The sequence below is a fragment of the Octodon degus genome, unplaced genomic scaffold (assembly GCF_000260255.1).
Source record: "Octodon degus isolate 3935 unplaced genomic scaffold, OctDeg1.0 scaffold00246, whole genome shotgun sequence".
In the NCBI taxonomy this organism is placed as follows: Eukaryota; Metazoa; Chordata; class Mammalia; order Rodentia; family Octodontidae; genus Octodon; species Octodon degus.
Window position 1 is genome coordinate 1,556,515 of NW_004524822.1, and position 20,144 is coordinate 1,576,658.

Below are 20,144 nucleotides of genomic sequence, written 5' to 3' on the forward strand. Positions count from 1 at the left end.
AGAAGGTCAGTGAAATCCCCTCAGGATTTATCCTGAGATCCTGTACCTCAGATTGTAGAACCTTTGTCAGTGTCAGCCATGTGGATGAGTCACAGCCAATGCTTGGCCAATGTGCAGCCCTTCTTTTTCTCAAATTTTTGATCTGCAAACTTAGGCTGTTAACCCTCCAGAAGAGAAGCCTATTATTGTCCTGCAACATATGCAGGTGGGTTTAACCTCACTATCTGTCTGAATATCAAACATCTTAGGCATAAAACAGAACATCTTTATTAAAAAAATTACTTGAGATACAGCCTGGCCATATTTGGTATGTCATGACAAGCAGTGTGTATTTAGAAGACCAGAATGACAGGCATTCCAAGCATGACCCCACTATTACACATTGTTATCTTCAGTATAGTCGCTCAGTCCACAGGTATCAGTATATATAGTTAGTCAGGGTGAGAATCCCACCCAATAACTGCTAGATTCAGCAACCTGCTGAAAGTTCTCAGGATAATTGCCTTACCCATTTTGTATGTATAAATGTATGGCTTTGCCCCTGTCATATTTCCTAGTTTTTCTCCTTGCCCTCTTTTCATTGTCTAATCCTCAAGTTCTTGCTTTCCTTTTAATTGTGTTATACCTTTCTATTTGTATTTCTTCTTTTGAGTTCTTATATTAGGGTGACTATATGATATTTACACACGTGGGTCTGGTTTATTTCACTTATGAGTATATCGTCAAGTGGCATCCACTTCAATATAAAGGCTTCAAGTTTATCATTCTTTATAGCTGAGTAATACTCCATTGATAAAAATACCACATCTTCTTCATCCATTCTGCAGGTAATGGGCATCTTGGTTGTTTCCAAGATTTGGCTATCACAAATTGTGCTGCTATAAACATAGGTACACATATATCACTAAGATATGACGTTTTCAGTTCCTTCGGGAAAATTCCCAGTAGAGGAATAGCTGGTTTAAAGGGGATTTCCAGACCAATTTTTCTAAGGAATCTCTACATTGATTTCCATAATGGTTACACCAGTCTACATTCCCACCAATACTGGAGGAGGGTTCCTTTTTCCCCATAGCCTCTCCAACATTTGTTGTTAGTTGATTTGCTTATGAGAGCCATTCTTTGTGGAGTGAAATAATATTTCAGTGTTGTTTTAATTTGCATTTAATGGATGGTTAGTGATGTGGAGCATTTTTTCATACATTTTCTCACTTCTTTAATTTCATCCTCTGAGAAGTATGTGTTCATTTCAGATGCCCATTTCTGGTTTGGGTCTTTAAATTTAGGGGACTTAATGTTTTTTAGTTTTTTATATATTCTAGAGAGCAAACCTTTGCCTGAGTGCTTATTTGTCATGATTTTTCCCATGTTTGTGGGTTGTCTTTTGACTTTGTTGGTTATTTCTTTTGATGTGCAAAAACTTCTCAATAAGGGGAGGTCCCACTTGTTGATTCTTTCAAGTGTTACCCATGCAATTTGATTTTTGTTCATGAACTCTTTGCCTACCCCTATGTCTTCAAGAGTTCCTCCTACTCTCTCTTCCAGGAGATTTAGTGTTTCTGTTTTAATGTTTAAATCTTTATTCCACTTTGACTTTAGCTTAGTGCATGGTGATAGACCTGGGTCAAGTTTGAGTTTTCAGCATGTAGAGAGCCAGTATTTCCTGCATCATATGTTAAAGAGGCTGTCTTTCTTCCATTAAGCATGTTTGGCCCCTTTGTTGAAGATCAGGTGGCTGAGTGTGTTCATAGAGGTTTCTGCATCTTCTAATTTATTCCATTGTTCCTCAGGTCTATTTTGTTGCCAGTGCCATGCTGATTTTATCATAGTAGCTTTGTAGTACAATTTCAAGTTAGAAATTGTAATGCCTCCTGCCTTGTCTTTGTTGCCCAGGATTGCCTTTTCTATTCTAGGTGTTTTCTGGTTCCAAATAAATTTTAGGAATGATTTCCCTAGATCTGGGAGGTATGTTGGTGGTAGTTTGATAGGGATTGCTTTAAATTGGTACAGCAGTTTTGGGAGTATGGCCATCTTCACAATGTTTGTTCTTCCTATCTAGGAACAGGGAATGTCTTTCTATTTTTTGAAATCCTCTACAATCGCTTTTTTCAGAGTACTGTAATTTTCCTTGAAAAGATCTTTGACCTCTTTAATCAGATGAATTCCAAGGTATTTCATTTAACGCAGTGCTATTGTAAAAGATATTGTTTCTTTAATTTCCCTCTCAGTGTGTTTGTTATCTGTGTAGAGGAATGCTATTGACTTTTGAGTATAGACTTCCTATCCTGCTATGCTACTGAATTTGTGTATCAATTCTAGTAGCTTCTTGGTTGAATTTTTTTGTTCTTCCAAGTAAAGTATCATGTCATCTGCAAATAATGATAATTTAACTTTTTCTTTACCTATTCTTATTCCTTTTATTTCCCTTGTCTAATGGCTGTAGCTAATGATTCTAGAACTATATTGAATAGGAATGGTGATAGAGGACATCCTTGTCTTGTACAAGATCTGAGAGTAAAAGATTCCATTTTTTCCTCTTTTAGAGTTATATTAGCCATTGGGTTGTCATAGATGACTTTTTACTTCAGATTGAAGTAAAGGCCATCTAATCCAATTTTATGTAGGACTTTGAACATGAATGAGTGCTGGACTTTGTCCAAAGGCTTTGCTGCATCAGTTGAGATGATCATGTGGTTTCTAGATTTGGCTCTATTGATATGCTGTATTACATTTATAGATTTGCATTACATTTTAGATTTTTGAATATTGAGCCATCCTCACATCCCTGGGAAGAATCCTCCCTAGTCATGGTGCATCATCTTCTTAATGATTTGCTGTATTGTATTTCGGAGGACTTTATTGAGGATTTTTGCATGTATGTTCATGAGGAGATTGGCCTGTAGTTCTCTTTTTTAGTTGTGTCTTTCCCTGGTTTTGGTATCAGTATGATACTTGCCTCCAGGAATGATTTTGGGAGGATTACTTCCTTTTCAATTTCACTGAACAGTATGAGGGGTGTAGGGATTATATCTTCTGTAAATTTCTTGTAGAATTCAGCTGCGAATCCATCAGAACCTGGACTTTTCTTTGTTGGCAGGCTTTTTATTACATTTTGTATTTCATTGGCTGTTACTGGGTTATTGAAAGTTGTTATATCTTGTTTATTCAGTTTTGGTAGGTTGTACCTTTCTAGGAATCTGTCCATTTCATCTATGTCTTCTATTCTGCTAGCGTAAAGATTCTCAAAGTAGCTATTGATGGTCTTCTGAATTTCCACTGGGTCTGTGGTGATTACACCCTTTTCATTCCTTATTGCTTGTATTTGAATTTTTTCTTTCCTCTTTTTGATGAAGTTAGCTAGAGGATTATCAATTTTATTTAATCTCTCAAAGAAGCAGCTTTTTGATTCGTTAATTCTTTGAATTATTTTCTTAGTCTAAATTGAATTAATTTCTGCTCTAATTTTTATGATTTCTTCCCGTCTTTGGATGCTGGGTTTGGTTTGCTCTTCTTTTTCTAGATGCTGGAGGTGCAACATTAGGGTGTTTATTTGTTCACATTCAGTTTTCCTAATGTGTGAGTTCATGTCTATAAATTTCCCTCTGAGGACTGCTTTCATCGCATCCCATAAATTCTGATAAATTGTGTTTGAATTTTCATTTAATTGTAGATATTGTTGAATTTCTTGTTTAATTTAATCTGTGACTTAATGGTTGCTGAGTAGAGTGTTGTTTAATTTCCATGTATTTATGTTTTTTTCTGTTTTTTTGCCTTGTTTATTTCCAGTTTTTCATTGCACTGTGGTCAGATAATATGCATGGGCTAATTTCTGTTTTCTTGTTTATACTTAAGCATGACCTATGGACCAGTATGTGGTCTATTTTAGAAAATGACCCATGTGCAGCTGTAAAAAAATGTATATTGAGCTATGGTTGGTTGGAACACTCTGTATGTGTACACTAAGTCCATTTGTTTCAACCTCTGGTTCAGTTCCGCTACTTCTTTGCTAATTTTTGTCTGGTTGACCTATCTTTTTGGGATAAGGGGGTGTTGAGGTCTCCTGTTAAGATTGTGGTACTGGATATTAGATTTTCATGTCCATTAAGATTCGTCTTATGTAATTGGGTGCTCCCATGTTTGGTGCATATACATTTATGGGTGTTACATCTTCCTCTTGAATTTTTCCCCTAACCAGTATATAGTGGCCTTCTTTATTTCATTTGATCATTCTTGGTTTGAGGTTGAGACTGTCTGAGAACAGGATTGCTACCCATGCTTTTTGCTGAGGTGCTGGGGCATGTAGTATTATTTTCCATCCTTTGATTTTCAGCCTATGAGTTTCTTTATGGGTTAAGTGTGTTTCTTGTATACATCATATTGTTGGATTTTGTTTCCTGATCCACTGTGCCAGTCTATTTCTTTTAATTTGTGAATTGAGTCCATTTACATTGATGGTTAGAATTGAGATGTATTGACTTACAATTGACATGCTATTTCCCTGCTGTTGTTTACTCCTTTTTGTCCTGTGCTTAGTTGTTTGCCCTATTTAGTGTGTCCCTTCTGTTGTCGTTCATGGAGTTCTGATCATTTTGGTCCCTCTCTAGAACATCTTTTGGGAGCTGTGTAGGGTTGGCTTTGTCATCATGAAATTCTTTAGTTGTTCTTGTCATGGAAATATTTTACTTCTCCATCAAACTTGAAAGAGAGTTTTGCAGGGTATAGTAGTCTGGGCTGGAATTCATTTTCATAGAGGACTTGGAGTTCTCTGCTCCATGCTCTTCTTACTTTCATGTTTTGTGAAGAGAATTCAGCTCTTATTCTGATGAGTTTTCCTTTAAATGTGATGTTTCTTTTCTGTAGCGACTTTTAGTATATTGTTCTTGTGCTGGATTTCTGGGATCTTGACTATTATATGTCTTGGTCTGCTTTTAATTGGGTTGAAGTTATTTGGCATTCTGTATGCTTCATTTACCTGAATGTCAGATTATTTCCTCATATTTGGGAAGTTTTCTGTTGTTACTTCTTCCCATATTCTTTGTATATCATTTGTATTGACTCCCTCTTTCTCATTGATGCCTATTAGTCTCACATTATTCATCTTTGCATTGTCTTGCAGGTGGTGAATTACTTTTTCCTGCATCTTGGTTGTTTTTAAGAGATCTTTTCTTACCTTTTCATTAGCTGTGACAGTGTCTTCAAGATCTGAAACTCTATCTTCACTTTCACTCAAACAATTTTGCAAGCTTGTGATTCAAATTTTAAGTTCCTCTATATCTTCTTGCGATCTATTTCTTTCCTTTATTGCTCATTCCAGGAATCCATTGCTTTTCTAATCTCCTCTATTTTTTTATTAGTATCTTTTTGAGAAGAAGTTTTTAATTCTTCAGAGTTTATTTCTGATCTGATTTCCTCTATATGTTTCTGCTTTTGATTCTTTATTTCAGACACTCTTAATTCATAGATTTCTTTTATTATTTCAGACATTAATTCTGGTCTGAGTTCCTCTGTACCCTACCTTTCTGCTGTTGTTTCTTTACTTCAGATGCTATTAATTCAGACATTTCAGTTGAACTAGTGTCCTCTGCACTTGTTTTGGGTGAGCTTGGGACCTGAGATTGCATTTTGCTCCTTCTCTTTGTCATTTTGTATAGCACTGTCCACTGACCTTTGGTGTAGAGCTTTGGTGCAGTTGTAACCTTAGCACCTACTATAGTATTTCTTTTTCTTTTTCTTTTTCTTTCTTTTTTTTTTCTTTTCTTTTTTTTTTTGCAGAACCTGGGATTGAACTCAGACCTTTGTGCTTGCCAGTGAAGTGTTTATTCCACTGAGCCATCTCCCCAGCCCTAAGCACCTACTATAATTCTGGCACTGATGTATCAAGTTCTAGTTCATCCAGTTGTACCTGGCTTCGGTCTGGCTTCTGTGCTTAGCTCCTTTGTGCTGCTGCCCTTGGAGGTGAGCCTGCTGTGCTCCTCTGAGAAGATGTTCTGCTTCTTGATTAGCGGGCTTGGACTTTGGACGAAGAGGGTCTGGAGGGTCTGGAGGGCTTCCAAGAGCGTGGTGGAAGCTCTCACTCATAGGGCGGCATTGGGCTGGCTGTGGAGGGGAAGTGGAGGTCTGGAGACCACGGGGAAAGGTCTCTCATGAGTTGCGGTCCTGGGCTTGGTCCAGTAGGCGCAGGACAGCACAGAAGCTCTCCCACACACTCGCAAGACCTGGGGTTGGGTGAATCTGGGGCGATCCCAGAGCGCAGCAGAAGTTCTCACTCACAGGACGGTTTTGGGCTGGTTCTGGTGGGCTGGGGAGGTCCAGAGATTGGGGGGAAAAGTCTCTCTGGCAGGGCAGGCCTGGGCTTGGTCCGGCAGGTGCAGGACAGCACAGAAGTTCTCCTACATACTCACGGGGCCTCCTGTCTGCCTCTCTCCAGTCCAGCTTTCTGTGTCTGTGGTCCTTTTGGAATCATTCTTTTTGCTAGATCACCAGAGGCAAGGGACAAGTATTGATGGCTCTTCTGGTGAAAAGACTCCCTCCCTCGAGTCCAGTGTGAAGCCACATCTCCTGTTATGTGAAACAGACCTCAAAACTTGAGTGACACAAACCAGCTCTCTGGAGAGGTGGCATCTGTGGACCTCGTTGCATAGCCATTTTTCTGCCATTTGCCTTGGTGCTGGGCCCAGACCACTTATCCCTCTCTCACACTAGGAGCAGCCCTACTGTTAGTGAACACCAAGAGGAGTGAATGTGAAATGAGGGTTCTCAGCTTCTCATGTTCTATAAGGACATTAACAATCTCCTTGGGAAATAAAATTCTTTAAATGTGCCTATAAACAGGTTACTGTCAAACAGCTGATTTTAAGCTCCCATGGAAGTGTAGAATTGGCTGGGCGTGGTATCACATAGCTGTCATCCCAGCATTATGGGAGGCTCAGGCAGAAGGATTTTGAATATCAGCCCAGCCTGGGTAACTAACTCAGTGAGCCTCTGTCTCAAAATAAAACAAAAGTGCTCCCTTCAGCAGCACATATACTAAAGTTGGAATGATACAGAGAAGATTAACATGGCTCCTATGCAAGGATGACATGCAACTTCATGAAGCATTCCATATATTTAAATTTTAGAATATCTGTGGTTGTTGGAAAATAGCAGTTCCATGTTATGTCTAAGGCATTTGATATTCAGACAGATAGTGATGTTAAAGCTCAATTGCTCATGTTGCAGGATAATAATATCATTAAGCTTCTTTTCTGGATGTTTAACAACTAAAGTTTGTAGACCAAAAATTGGAGAAAAGGAGGAGCTACAAGGATAGCCAATATTTTGGCCCTGGCTCTTCAAGGTTAGTGAGGACTCAGGACATAAGAGAACCTGTGCTGTGACATTTTGTGACTCAGTAGTGTCTCAAATTTTCTGATGAAGGAGATTATGGGGCCAGAGAGAAAAGTGATCAATGATGTAGAGTGTGCCTAAGGAGAGTCACCCAGAGAGAAAAAATTCTCTCAGGCTTTCACAGAGAGCAAATTGGTCAAGCAATGGCCATGACTCATCCAGATGGCTGACACTGACAAAAGATCTACAGGGTGCTGTACATGGTTTCAGGGTAAATCCTGAGGGGATTTGACTGACCTTGTCAGATACAAAAGTTACATTTCTTTGTTATATAGGTCTTGCTTTACCTTGGTCTTAACTATCCAGCAGAAAAGTATAACCACAAGGTATAAAAAGTAAAGCCATATTAATATGCTGAGCTATAAAAGGCTCAAGTCAACAACTTCAGACAATTGCCAGTTCTGCTGATAACCCACTATTATGGACTATTAGACTATATTGAGTTATTTTGATGAATTCAAGAACCTACAATATTTGAAATGGCATCAAGTATGAAAAGGTCCTTTAAAGACTTCTCCAAATACAGCTTCTTTAACAATAATAGAACACACATCTCTGACAAAACAAAACAAAAATGAGGATATAAATCAAGGACCATTTTGTAGTGAAAAAAACATGTGTATAAAAATAAGATAGAAACACAGCTACCTTCTTTTAGTTCAATGAGAAGAAATGTTTGTACTAATATTGCTTAGACAAGACACCATGTCTACATCTTGTCCTCTGAATAACTACTATGAAGACAACAATATGCAATGTATTCATTATTGTACCAGTCCTACTAACCTGTTTTGAAATTGTTTCATTGCTATTTTTTCTCATTGAAATGAATAAAAAATTAAAACAATACAGAATTTGCAAAAAAAAAAAAAAAAAAAAAAAAAAAAAAAAAAATTTAAAAAAAAAAAAAAAAAAAAAAAAAACAAACCCAAAACAAAAACCCAACACATTTTGTATTGGGAAAAAAAATAAAACATCAAGAAGGGGCTAAGTACAAAGTCCCTGGGTTCAATGCCCTCTGCTGCTCTCATGATTAAATTATGGTTCAGAAACCCTCAAAGCCATAGATGTACAGTATTAGAGAGTTTAGGGCTCATCTGAACTTAGCCTTTCTGTAGATCATTTCAGTTAATGCTGTAACATTTTCAACAAATAGTTGGCCAACTTCTGGCCACTACTAGTGATTGAGAGTCCACTGGATGGTGTCGTCAAACAGCCTTAATCTATAGGAAGATTTTCCTTTCACCTAAAGGGAAGCTTAAGTAAATTATAGTACCTTCTCATGATGGATTCTTCTTTATGGTCCTGGGGGTGAAACTCAAGGGCTTCTGCATGCTAGGAAAATGCTTTACCTTGAGCTACATTCACCAGCCTCATGATAGATACTTAATGCAGCATTAAAGTATTAATTAAGAATTTTGAATGGGAGCCTGGTGTGGTGGTGCATGCCTGTAACCCCAGCCTTTGGGAGGCTGAGTCAAGGGGATCGCTGTGAGTCCAAGGCCAGCCGGGGCTCAAAGTGAAATCAAGGCCAGCCTGAACTGCGTAATGAAACTCCCCTACACAACAAAGAGAATTTTGAGTGGGATGAGAAGATGCTTAAAATATAACCAGATAAAAACAAAGACAGAATGTTGCATATATAATATAATCTCATCAATATTTTAACAATCCATAACAAATCATTCTAAAATATTAGTATTTGTTGCCAATAGGCCATAGTATCATGGGGGAATTTTTTTGCTTCTTCCTACATTTTTGTCTTCAGTATTTTATAATGAGCATGTATCACTGTTATTGTTAGAGGAACTGGGGAGAAATTTTCCCTTAAATAGGTATAGAATTCCTTCTTTGATTTATGCCTGTTGCTCCTGAATCTAAACTTGGAGGGCAACTTGGATGTAATCTCACTGTTTCTTCATATAGCAATCTCTCAAAAACGTGAAGTAACTCAAATCTCTTCTTGCCTTCAAGCAAATATGCAAGTATAAGATTTTTTTCTTTTTTAAAATTTAGACTGTAAAAAGGTTGAAACAGTTAAGATGTTTAACCCTATAGAGCATGAAAATATCTACTACTGTTTTCCTGTCCTTTTCCAAAATTGACCATCAAAAGAAAAGAGTTTATCATCCCAGGTACGTTGATTTTATTGAGTCAGTATTTGATGAAAGTTGGTTTTAACAAAATCAGTTTTGGAATCTGAAAATGTACTTGGGACCTCTAATATACTTTTGATCTTAGTTTAAGGGGACAGGACAGTTGGGGATGGTGAAAATATTGACCTTTTCAGGACATGGAGCCTTATGGGAATTTAGCAGAGGGCCTTTGATTTTATGGGGGCAGGAGAGAAGGTAGCAGTCAGATTCTCCTGCCTGCTTATAGGATGCTGCCATATTGGAGAGATTTTGATCCCTCAAATGATAAAAATCACTGTATCACTGTGTCATCTAGAGTCAGTGACATTGGAGTGTAGGGTATGAATAACCAATATTCAGTAGAAGGTTGAAAAAAATTTTTTTATCAAAATCAACTCGCCATACAATCTTTAATCAACTATATTCAGTGAGGCAGTTTTTGTGGCAAATTAGATTTTGAAAGCATTTATTGTCTGAATTCGTTTTTCTAACTAAGCTTTGAAACTCTTAAATTAATGACAGTTTTGGAGGTAAGTAAATTTTATCTATAAATATTTATTGATTAGTCCATTAAAGGAATTACATAAAAAAAATTAGCCCAAAACATTTTATTAGACAATGAATGCAGATTTATTTCAAACAGAGGTAAATGTGGCTATCAGTGACCTATTTTTTAAATTTAATTTTTATAAAGAGTCTGAAAGTGGGAGTGAGAAGTAGTTATGCTCCGTGGGCTATGAGCTGGATTTTGGCACTTCGTTACGTCTAAAACAGGGCTCATCCCTGTACTGTGTCTTCATTTCCAGATGGTTTCCCAGCTTGAATCCCAAGTAGCTGAGCTTGCTCAACAGTTGGGAAATGAGTCTGAGTCTCACCAGAAAACTCTACAGAGGGCCCAGAAGGCAGAAAACAAGTTGGAGGCCCTGCAGGGCCAGCTGACAGACCTGGAGGGAGAGCTGGTTTCTGGAGAAGTTTTACGAGACAACTTGAATTTTGAGAAGCAAAAAGTAAGATGGAGAGCAATGGCGCCAGCTAACCAGGCACCGAAAGCCCTGTTACCGTGAGCCCAAATAAACCTTTCCTCCTTGTATTGTCTTCTTAGGTATAAAGGAGGAAAGATTTATTTTTTCAGTCTTGTGTAGAGGGAGTAGCAACATGGTGGAAGGGTGTCATGGAGGAAAGCTTCTTACCTCATGGAACCAGTAAGTGGAAAAAAAGGAGAGAGAAGAAGCTGGTGATAAGATTCAGTCCCCAAGGCCACACTGTGGTCTACTTCCTTCATCCAAGCCCCATCCCCTATTTCCATTGCCCTTCCCCAAATGTCACCAAATTATGATCTCATCCAGGGACTAAGGGGTGCCCCGCTGATCCCATCATCTCCCAAGGCACAACAGCAACCAGGCCTTCAGTACATTCCACCTTTTGGCGGGTATGTTGGATCCCTACCATATTTATTGAGTATCCTCTGTATGTAGTCGCTGGAGGTCTGGGAAGTTAACACATGGATAATATATAGTTCTTGGCCTTGAAAGCTTTCTAATTTAACAGTAGAAACAGCCATTCAGGTTTGCTCTACCACAGACTCTGTGCTTTAAGAGTATTGTTTGTTGCATTAATAAAGTATTGTAGGCACTGCTGGATAAAGACATATTATAGGAGAGGAGATAATTATGTTCATCCTTGAAGGACATGTGGGATTATAGTGGTGAAAAAGGGTGAATGCTATAGGGAAATAGCTTCAACAAGGGTGTGGAATTTTTAAATGCTTTGTTCAGAGAATGCCGAGCTGTAAATCCCATAAGGTCACACGTGGCATTCTTAGTAGGGTGATGGTGTAGAGAAAACTAGAATGGCTTGCATCATGGGGACCAAGAGTTCCTTATTTTGTGGAAGACACAGTGTGATTATGGGCCACTTACAGTCCAACACCGCCTAGTGGTGTTTCAGTCAGTGATGAACTGCACATGTGACACCGGTCTTCTAAGGTTATATTACCTCCTGATATGGTAGCTAGCTTAGTTTATGAAAAGTACATTCGGTGATGGTCACTCCAGTGATGAAGTCGCCTACTGATACAGTTCTCAGAGCATCCATGCTGCTAAGTAGTGCATGACTGTGTTTCAGAAGATGAGGTGTCGTCATGAGGCTGAGGCTGCCGCATAGAGAACTTTAGAAATGATGGTGTTTCCAGCCCGGGGGAGAGGAGAGGATAGGAGAGGATAAGAGTGTGTGTGGCTCCCCTGTGATCTTTGAGACACAGGTCAGTGGAATGGAGGAGGGAACCTGCTTGCTCTGGCTGAAGGTGGACTAGAAGCTGGAGGGGCACAGGTGCACAAGGAGATTGCTGTGAAATTTGGGCTACAAAAAAGGCACAAAGTAGCAGCTGTAACAAACAGGCTTAAAGGTGCTTGCAGTGAGCAGGATGGGTAGGTAAAGGCTTGTGGGTTGCAAGTCTGTGGGACAGAAGGTAGGAAGAGAAGCAAATGACATTGAGAACACAGATGCAGAATTTGGTGTAGAAAATATACTTAGATTAAAAAATCTGTAGTCTTAAAGACTCCCTTTAATTCTTCTGTAGTTAAAAAGACTTTGGAAGCAGCATGCTGCACTGAGCATAGGCCATGCAGTACTGCTGGAAAGGGTCTCTGGAAGTCAGCCCAGGGGCTGACACAGGCAGATCAGCCCCGCCCTAGTCCTGCTAGTGCTACACAGACACAGGTGTACAGTGAGGCATGGACTCAGAAAAAGGACTGATGACTGCTCTCTGATTCCTGTGTGTGTGAGAGGAGAGGAGACTTCTCTCATAGAAGAGGCAATAATTGAGAAAGGCCTTAAAGACGTAGGAACAGGGCAGGCAGAAGAGGTAGGAAGAAAAACAGAAGAACAAACTGCCTGAACAGAGAAGGAATGGAGGTTGACCAGATGGCCCTGGAAACAAATGAGCTATGAGGGGATGGAGTCTGATGTCTGGGTGAAGCCGGAGGCCTGGGGCAGCACTGCTGGCTAGCAGGAATAATGAAGCAAGGCAAGGTGGATGGACTACTGTGGTTTCATCCTATAGGTAGTGGGAAGCTATAGAAGGATTTTGAGCAAAAGAAAGTTTCCTGGTTCAGAAGGTAGACTGGCTAAGAGGCCATGTAGGCCAGAGGCTGGGAGTCCAGTCTGGAGGTTCTTAGTAGTTTATACTAGAAGATAATAAGGTTGTGGACCAAGTAGTCATTCTGTGAATGATGTTAGGGAATAGATTTGAGGACTAGAGGAAGGTGGAGCTTTTCTTTCCATTATATATTTGAAGGCATGTGTTGGTTAAGGTTTTGACTTCGAAAAGAAATACCACACCTGAGTGTAACATGGTAATTTGGACAGCCCCACCTAGATGGTCCCTGAAGAACTAGACATATTCAGAGTTGAAGGGACCTGGCTTCATCTTTGCCCTTCCTGCTTCAGTGACGTTGGCAGTCTGCCTCCACTTACCTGAGCCTTCCCTACCTCTTCCCTTTCTCTACCCCGTGCCTTAGGGGTTAGGGCCACCTGCCTCCTCACTGTACCTCTGCCCATCCACCTGTGCATAGATCAGTGCTGGGGCTCCAGCTCTGAGCATCGTCTAACTTGTGTATACTCCAGATGCAGCCTTTTCATAGGCCTCCTTGGCCCACTCACCGTGCCTAAGACTTGTTCTTTATAGCTGTGAAGTTGCATGTGTGACCTCACCTTCTGTCTCAAAATTGATTGGTTGATGGCTCTCTGAGGCCCTCAGGGTCAGATCAGATTTCTCTTTTTGAGGCCTGCTGCCTAGTTCTCCTCCCCACATCTCCTCTCCTCTGACATCTTTCTAGGCAATGGGGACAAACTCAGGATTTCAGGGACCAACAGGATGCTGGCAGGGTGTGTGGTAAATGCCAAGCGTGAAGACACCCACATTCCAATTTGCAGCAGTGGTCCTCTGGTCTCGCGGGAGCTCTTCCTTCAAACAGAATGTTTTCCTCCCACGTGGTAATAGCTGTCTCCTCAAGGTGCAGTGCAGATGTCACTTCTCCTGAGTGTCTCCCCAGAGAGACCCAGCTCGGCCTGTACACGGTCCCCAAGCAGCAGGTGCTTACCTCTGTCACTGTGTATATTTTTTCTCCTTTCAGCAGTTCCTGAAGATTGATCCCAGGGCCTTTACACTGACCTACATCTCCATCCCTTTTCCACTTTAATTTTTGAGGAAAGGTCTAAGTCCTTAAATTGCCCAGGCTAGGTTTGAACTTACGATCTTCCAGCTTCAGCCTCTTGGGACTACAGGTTTATGCCACCATGCTCACCTGGTCACAGCACTTTTTGTCAACAATGATCTATCCCTAGTTTACTGGGGTTAGAGGAGCTCTTTTAAAAATTAATTATATTGGTACAGTATCACATTTATAGTAGGGAATTTGTACCTGTATATACTAGATCTTGATTCTTCTTTTTCCCTTGTTCTTCCCCTTCCTTCAATTCATCTTCTCTCTACTTGCAAAAGCTTTGTTTCCATTTTTTCTATTCTCTCTCTCTTTTTGTTCATAAGGGAAATCCTTTTTAAATTTCTTTTTTTTTTTTTTTTGCCTGTTTCTAGGGTCTAGAGAGTGTTGACAAATACTATTTGAATTATAGAAAAAAACTATACCAAAGGGAGGAATTTCAGGTGGATTGGATTGGTTTATTTTCTTTCCATATAAATGAATCATTAATTTTAATTGGGATTATGCCAAAATAACTCCCAGTTATGAAAACATTATGTAAGCTAATCCTGTCCACAGTGCCTTTTCCACAGATAATTGCTTATAAAATGCACATCCTAGTAAGGGCAGATATCTTGTAAAATTAAAGAACAAAGTTGTGTGGAGATTAAATACTAAATGCAGCCAGTCAAAGCTGGCACAATATATACAAGAATGCTCCATTTTTTAAAATTCATGGTAAGCAGTGATTCAACTTCCTTTGCTTCTATGAAGTTAAATGCTTCTAGCAGCTGTGATCTGAGATATAGCTGTGATTCCCACTTTCTCTGTGAGGTCTTGGGTTGTTGTAGATTCTCATGTGCAAAGTGGCTGGGTCCCACGTAAGAATGGAGTAAAGGGCCTCTTATGGCACTACATAAAAGGCATCAACTGTTATGTAAAACACCACTGATAGCAGCAAAGTCACTTACAGACACCACGAGAAATCAGGAATTCCGGAGGGAGAGCAGGGAGGGGGAAAAGGCGACAACCTGCAATATTTAAATGGCAATGGAATACCCATCTTTGACGAAACTAGACAAAAAAAGGTAATATAAATGAAGGACCACTTTGTATCTCTATATACAAAATAGTTAAGATAGATATACAACTACTTTCTCTTAATTCAATGAGAAGAAAGATTTGTACTAATAGTGTTTGGACGGGATACCATGTCTGCATCTTGTACTATGAAGAACCACTACGAAGATAACAGTATACAATGTATTAATTGTTGTAACTGTCCTATAGACCTGTTTTGAAACTGTCTCTTTGCTATTTGTTCCTCAATAAAATTAATTTTTTAAAAAAGGCAATAACCTGATGACCCACAGGTAAAGGCCACCTGTGGCCCTGAGATGTGATGCGGCCGGCAGTATTTATAATGACAGAGACTTATAAATCAGAGGTTGAATGGCATTTATACAGATGCCATTTGACAAAATTGGAAAATACACACTTACAGGTAATTTCTTCCTGACAACTGAAATCTAGATAGTTTTAGGCTTTAGGCTGATATGCTTAGACCCACCGGAAGTTATGCTTATTTAAACATTTAATTGCTTACAATGCCAGATGGATGAGAAGTTATTGTCGTGAGGAGAAAATATCAAAGAGCCCAAAGCAGGCAGTTATGAGACAGAGAGCTCATTGATTGACTTGCCAGTGAGCACTTGGTAAGCACCAGGCTGCGCCTGGGCACAGCCAGATAAGCCACAGCTTCCTCCTGGCGGTGGGAGGAAGTGACTTTAAGCTTGGAAAACTGTGGACTGTGGCTTCTTCCACAGCACCCTACCTTAACATGCTGTTCATTAACTTTGATGCGTTAGTCACCTCCTATCCCAGTACTGAAGGTAGGCCCCAGCACCTCATGCATGGTGAGTACGTGTGCTAATACTGAACTCTATCCCAAGCCTTTTTAATTTTATTCAGTTAATTTGAAACAAGGTCTCAGGGCTGGTCAAATAGTGCAAAGGATTAAAGTGCCTACAAGCAGGCGCAGGGGCGGGGAGTTCAGTCCTCGGGTCTGCCATGCCGGCCCCGTCCTTGGGGCGCGCTGAGATGGCGAATGAGACTGGTGGTGGCATGGTGGTGGGCGCTGGTAATCCTAGCTCTTGGGAGGTTGTAAACAGGAGAATCAGTACAAGTCTGATCTAGTAGTGAGACTTTGAATACCCTGTAGACCTTTCCCTAAAATACAAAAAAAAAAAAAACAAACAAAAAACAAAAAAACAAAAAACAAGGTCTCATTAAGTTGCCCAACCTGGGCTTGATCTTATTACAGTCCTCCTGCCTCAGCTTCCTGAGTGGCTGAGATTACAGATGTGTGCTGCTGTACAAGGCTACTTTTAAAGACTTTCAGAAAGTGTTTTCACTTAAAACTCACAATGTGCCCTTTCTGGGTATCTTCCTGGAAGAATTGAAAACATCAGACCACAGCAATCTGTGTGCACCCGTGTGTATAGCAGCACAGTCTGTGGTAGCTAAATCTTGGAAACAACCCAGATGCCTATTAACTGAGGAATGGATGAAGACATCAGTATCTATATCTATATCTTATCATATATATCTCATATCTTACTGTATATATCTTATATATATCTTACTTTATCATATATATTTTATCATATATGCCTTATACATCTTATATATATCTTATCATATATCTCATCATATGTATATCTTATCATGTATATCATATATATATATATATATATATATATATATATGTATTACTACTTGGCCCTAAAGAAGGATAAGTTTGAGGCATTTGTAGGCAAATGGATGCAACTTGAGTTCATACTCTCAAGTGAAATAAATAGGATTCACATGTGTAAACATCATATTATCTCCCTGGTATGAGGAACTCACAGAGTAAAAAAGGACCAAAACATACAGTCTTTAGTGTGAAATGGGAAGACATTGCTCAAAAGGAGAGAGCTAGGATGGAGGAAGAGGGGAAGAAAGGGAAAAGGAAAAGAAAATGATTTTAAAAGAAAGGATAAAATGGAAATACTGGGCTGGTGAGAGAGCTTGGCAGTCTAAGTAACTGCCTGGCAAATGCAAGGATATGGATTCAATCGCTGGTACTGCGTACTGCACTGGGCCCTGCACCGTGCCAGCCACTGAAACTGGGCATGCTGGATCATGCCTGTAATCCCAGCGCTGGGGAGGCTGAGACAGGAGGATCACTATGAATCCAAGCTGCATAGTGAGACCCTGTATCAAATCAATCAATCAATAAATCACGCAAGCAAGCAAGCAAGCAAGCAAGCAAATGCTTTGTAAATAGGGAGGAGAAGATGGGGTGAAGGGAGGAGAGAGGATTGGGAAAGAAAAAGAATCAAAATGTATCATGTATAGGTACAAATTTCTCTATGATGAATATGGTCATTATATATACATCTAAAATGTACCAATAAGCATAATTAGTAAAAAAAAAAACCACCCACAATATTATTCAAATTTTGTGAGTATGGAGAGTTTTGTTTTCTGTTTGTCTCTATGGCGCAAGAAGAGTTATGTGGTAATTGGTGAGTTTGAACCTTTGAGGCCAGTGTCTCATTAGTTACCAGACCTCCCACAGAAGGCACATGAACGGGCAGATGCCCAGCACCGTATCAGCCTGGAAGCTGCAGTGCCATGTGCCAAAGCAGAGATGCGGACATAATCAGGGTTGTTGCTGGATTTCCTATGGCAGGGTTGCGGAGAATGTATCATATTGTATTGAACACCAAAGTCACTGACCCGGAAGAGCATTTGGACAAGGAGCAGGGCAGGGAATGAAATGGTTGGGGTTTGTCACCAAAGCCGGGGCTCAGAGTCCAAGCTCCATGCTGGGCTAACAGCTGTGAAATTGGGAGAAAGAGGAAGAGCTCAAGAGATCCACTAACATTTTGTGTCTCATTTTTATTTTTGTTTAGTATCTTAAATTTCTGGATCAGCTTTCAGAAAAAATGAAGCTGGACCAGATGGCAGCTGAACTTGGCTTTGACATGCGTCTGGATATAGTTTTAGCTCGCACGGAACAGCTAGTCCGCCTCGAGAGCAACGCAGTCATCGAAAATAAGACTATCGCCCACAACTTACAGAGGAAGGTAGGTGTTGCTGAAATGTTGTAAAATTGAGAAAAGCAGTTGATCCCTACCATATTTATCAATGTGTCTAGAAAACACATTGAAAATATATATATTTACAATTTCTTTTGTTCTTTTTTTTTTCCTTTTTAAAAATTTGATGTATTTGGTACAGGGTCTCACTACACAGCTCAGACTCATAGTGATCCTCCTTTCTCAGCCTCTCCAGTGCTGGGATTACAGGTGGTCACTACCATACCCAGTCTTGGTGGCCAGCTCAGCACACCCAAGGAGGGGCCTTCATGTGGTACGGGGATGGAACCTGGCTCCTTACACTTGTCTAGGCAGGTGCTTACACTGCTGAGCCATCTCCGTGGCCTTCTTTCCTTTCTCTTCCTTTCTGTTCCATCCCATCCCATCCCATCCTGTCCTGTCCCCTCCCCTTCCCCTTCCTTCTTTCCTTCTTTCCTTCCTTCCTTCCTTCCTTCCTTCCTTCCTTCCTTCCTTCCTTCCTTCCTTCCTTCCTTCTTGTGCTGGGTATGGATCCCAGGGCTTTCATACAGAACTACATCTCTAGCCCTTTATATTCTGAGATAGGGTCTCACTAAGCTCTCCAGGCAAGACTCAATCTTGCAATCTCAGTGCCTCAGCCTCCCAGCACGCTGGGATTATAGGCATGCTCTGCCACACTTAGCCTTTTTTTAGAGTGAGAGTGTCCATTTCAAGTCTGAAGAGTTAGTAAGTGTATGTCTCACCTAAGGTTATTTTCACTATGTGTAATAGAGGCCCCAAATAACAGTGACTGAAAGAAATAAAAGTTTTTATTCTTCTGCATGCATTTTTGGAGAGGGGCAGCTCAGGGTTGGTACAGCAGCTCTGCTCTGTTTCAGGAATTAGCTTCAGTGCAGCTTACCTATTTCCCATTCCTGGAGTGGTCCTTAGCCTCCTGGCTCAACATGGTGCCTGGAACCATCACTGTATCTGTGTTCCATGCAGAGGGCTGGGGCAGAAGGGAGTGAAGAAGAGGGATTTGCAGAACCTGGAAGAGGTGTCTTTTGAAGAAAGTGCCCAGCATTTGTTATGTGACCTTGTATTTTTACCCCTAGATGGGGGATGTTCTGAACCTAGGGGCAAGGCAGACCTGCAGACCGAGCTTGGCCATGGCTCTGAGAGAAAAGGAGGAGCTGGTGGCCCTCTCTGCATTGGGGTGCTCTGTGGCACCAGCAAGTGGAGAGGGGGAAGCGCTTACTTTTCTTTCACTCAAAGAAAGAGTTAGAAACAGTTGAGACCATATGAATGAATAGATGAAAGGGAGATATTATGATTATTAGTTACATAATTATTGGTATTGGGGAAAGAAAAAGGAAAACACAGATGTGTTCTTATAATAGTTCTTAGGAGAAAGTTCTGTGAGTGACTTCTAGTGCCGAGTCTGTAAGTGTCGCATCTGGGTTCCTGCTCCAGCCCTCCCAAGCTGAGCCCCGGGAAATCACACACTGCTCCATTTCTCACACTAAGATGGTGATCAAACCTAACTTGATGCCTGCTAATTTGTAATCCACATTTCTGAACTCTTGGCTCATATAAGACCCCCAATTCACATTTGGCCTTTTCTTCTGTTTACTATGTCTGGAGGAATATTTTATGAAAGAAAGCAGACTACCTCCATCAGGGATGTTAAATTGAGCCATATATCTACATATATATTTTTTTTTCCAAAGTCCTCTCTAGATAATTGATTTTCTTTCTTAATACTTGCTGATACTATTCTTTTCTAAGAATAATTGGTTGTTAAAAGTACCCATGAATAGAGAACTTACCAGTGTAAATTGGCAATAGAATGAAATTAGCACAACAAAGAAGGTCAAGAGAAGGGTTGGTTAGAGAGATGTTAGGAGGAAGCAGAGTCTTGCTAGAGACTGCGGTGGGTGTGGACAAGGCTTGCATGAGCCAGGCAGGAACTCCATGCAGGCTCCCTGGAAATCCTCCCTGGGTTGACCTCTTCACAGATGCGCAGTAGGTAACGAGGGAGGAAACAAAGGCCTTCCACTCAGAGGTTCTGTATTTCTACTTGGTTCCCAGTACCAAGGCTTGTGAAAGGTGACAGAGTAACTCACTGATTGATACAGGTGGAGCCCAGGAAGACCTTTCCTTTCTTAGAACCCATTGTCCTGTCCTGTCCTGTCCTGTCCTGTCCTGTCCTGTCCTGTCCTGTCTTTTCCTTTCCTTTCCTTTCCTTTCCTTTCCTTTCCTTTCCTTTCCTTTCCTTTCCTTTCCTTTCCTTTCCTTTCCTTTCCTTTCCTTTCCTT

At 40.4% G+C, this 20,144-nt stretch overlaps 1 protein-coding gene and 1 non-coding gene across 2 annotated transcripts in view; both read left to right on the forward strand.

The window, feature by feature from the left end:
* Ccdc170 (coiled-coil domain containing 170) overlaps positions 1-20,144 on the forward strand; it is a 141,712-nt gene that overhangs the window by 100,416 nt on the left and 21,152 nt on the right. The window contains exons 7-8 of the mRNA XM_023706237.1: positions 10,328-10,528; positions 17,683-17,856. Coding sequence (XP_023562005.1) covers positions 10,328-10,528; positions 17,683-17,856 — 375 coding nt within the window. The remainder of the gene's footprint in view (positions 1-10,327; positions 10,529-17,682; positions 17,857-20,144) is intronic.
* Positions 7,003-7,109, forward strand: LOC111813958. The gene has a single exon (XR_002819068.1). It is a non-coding gene; the product is annotated as a U6 spliceosomal RNA (small nuclear RNA).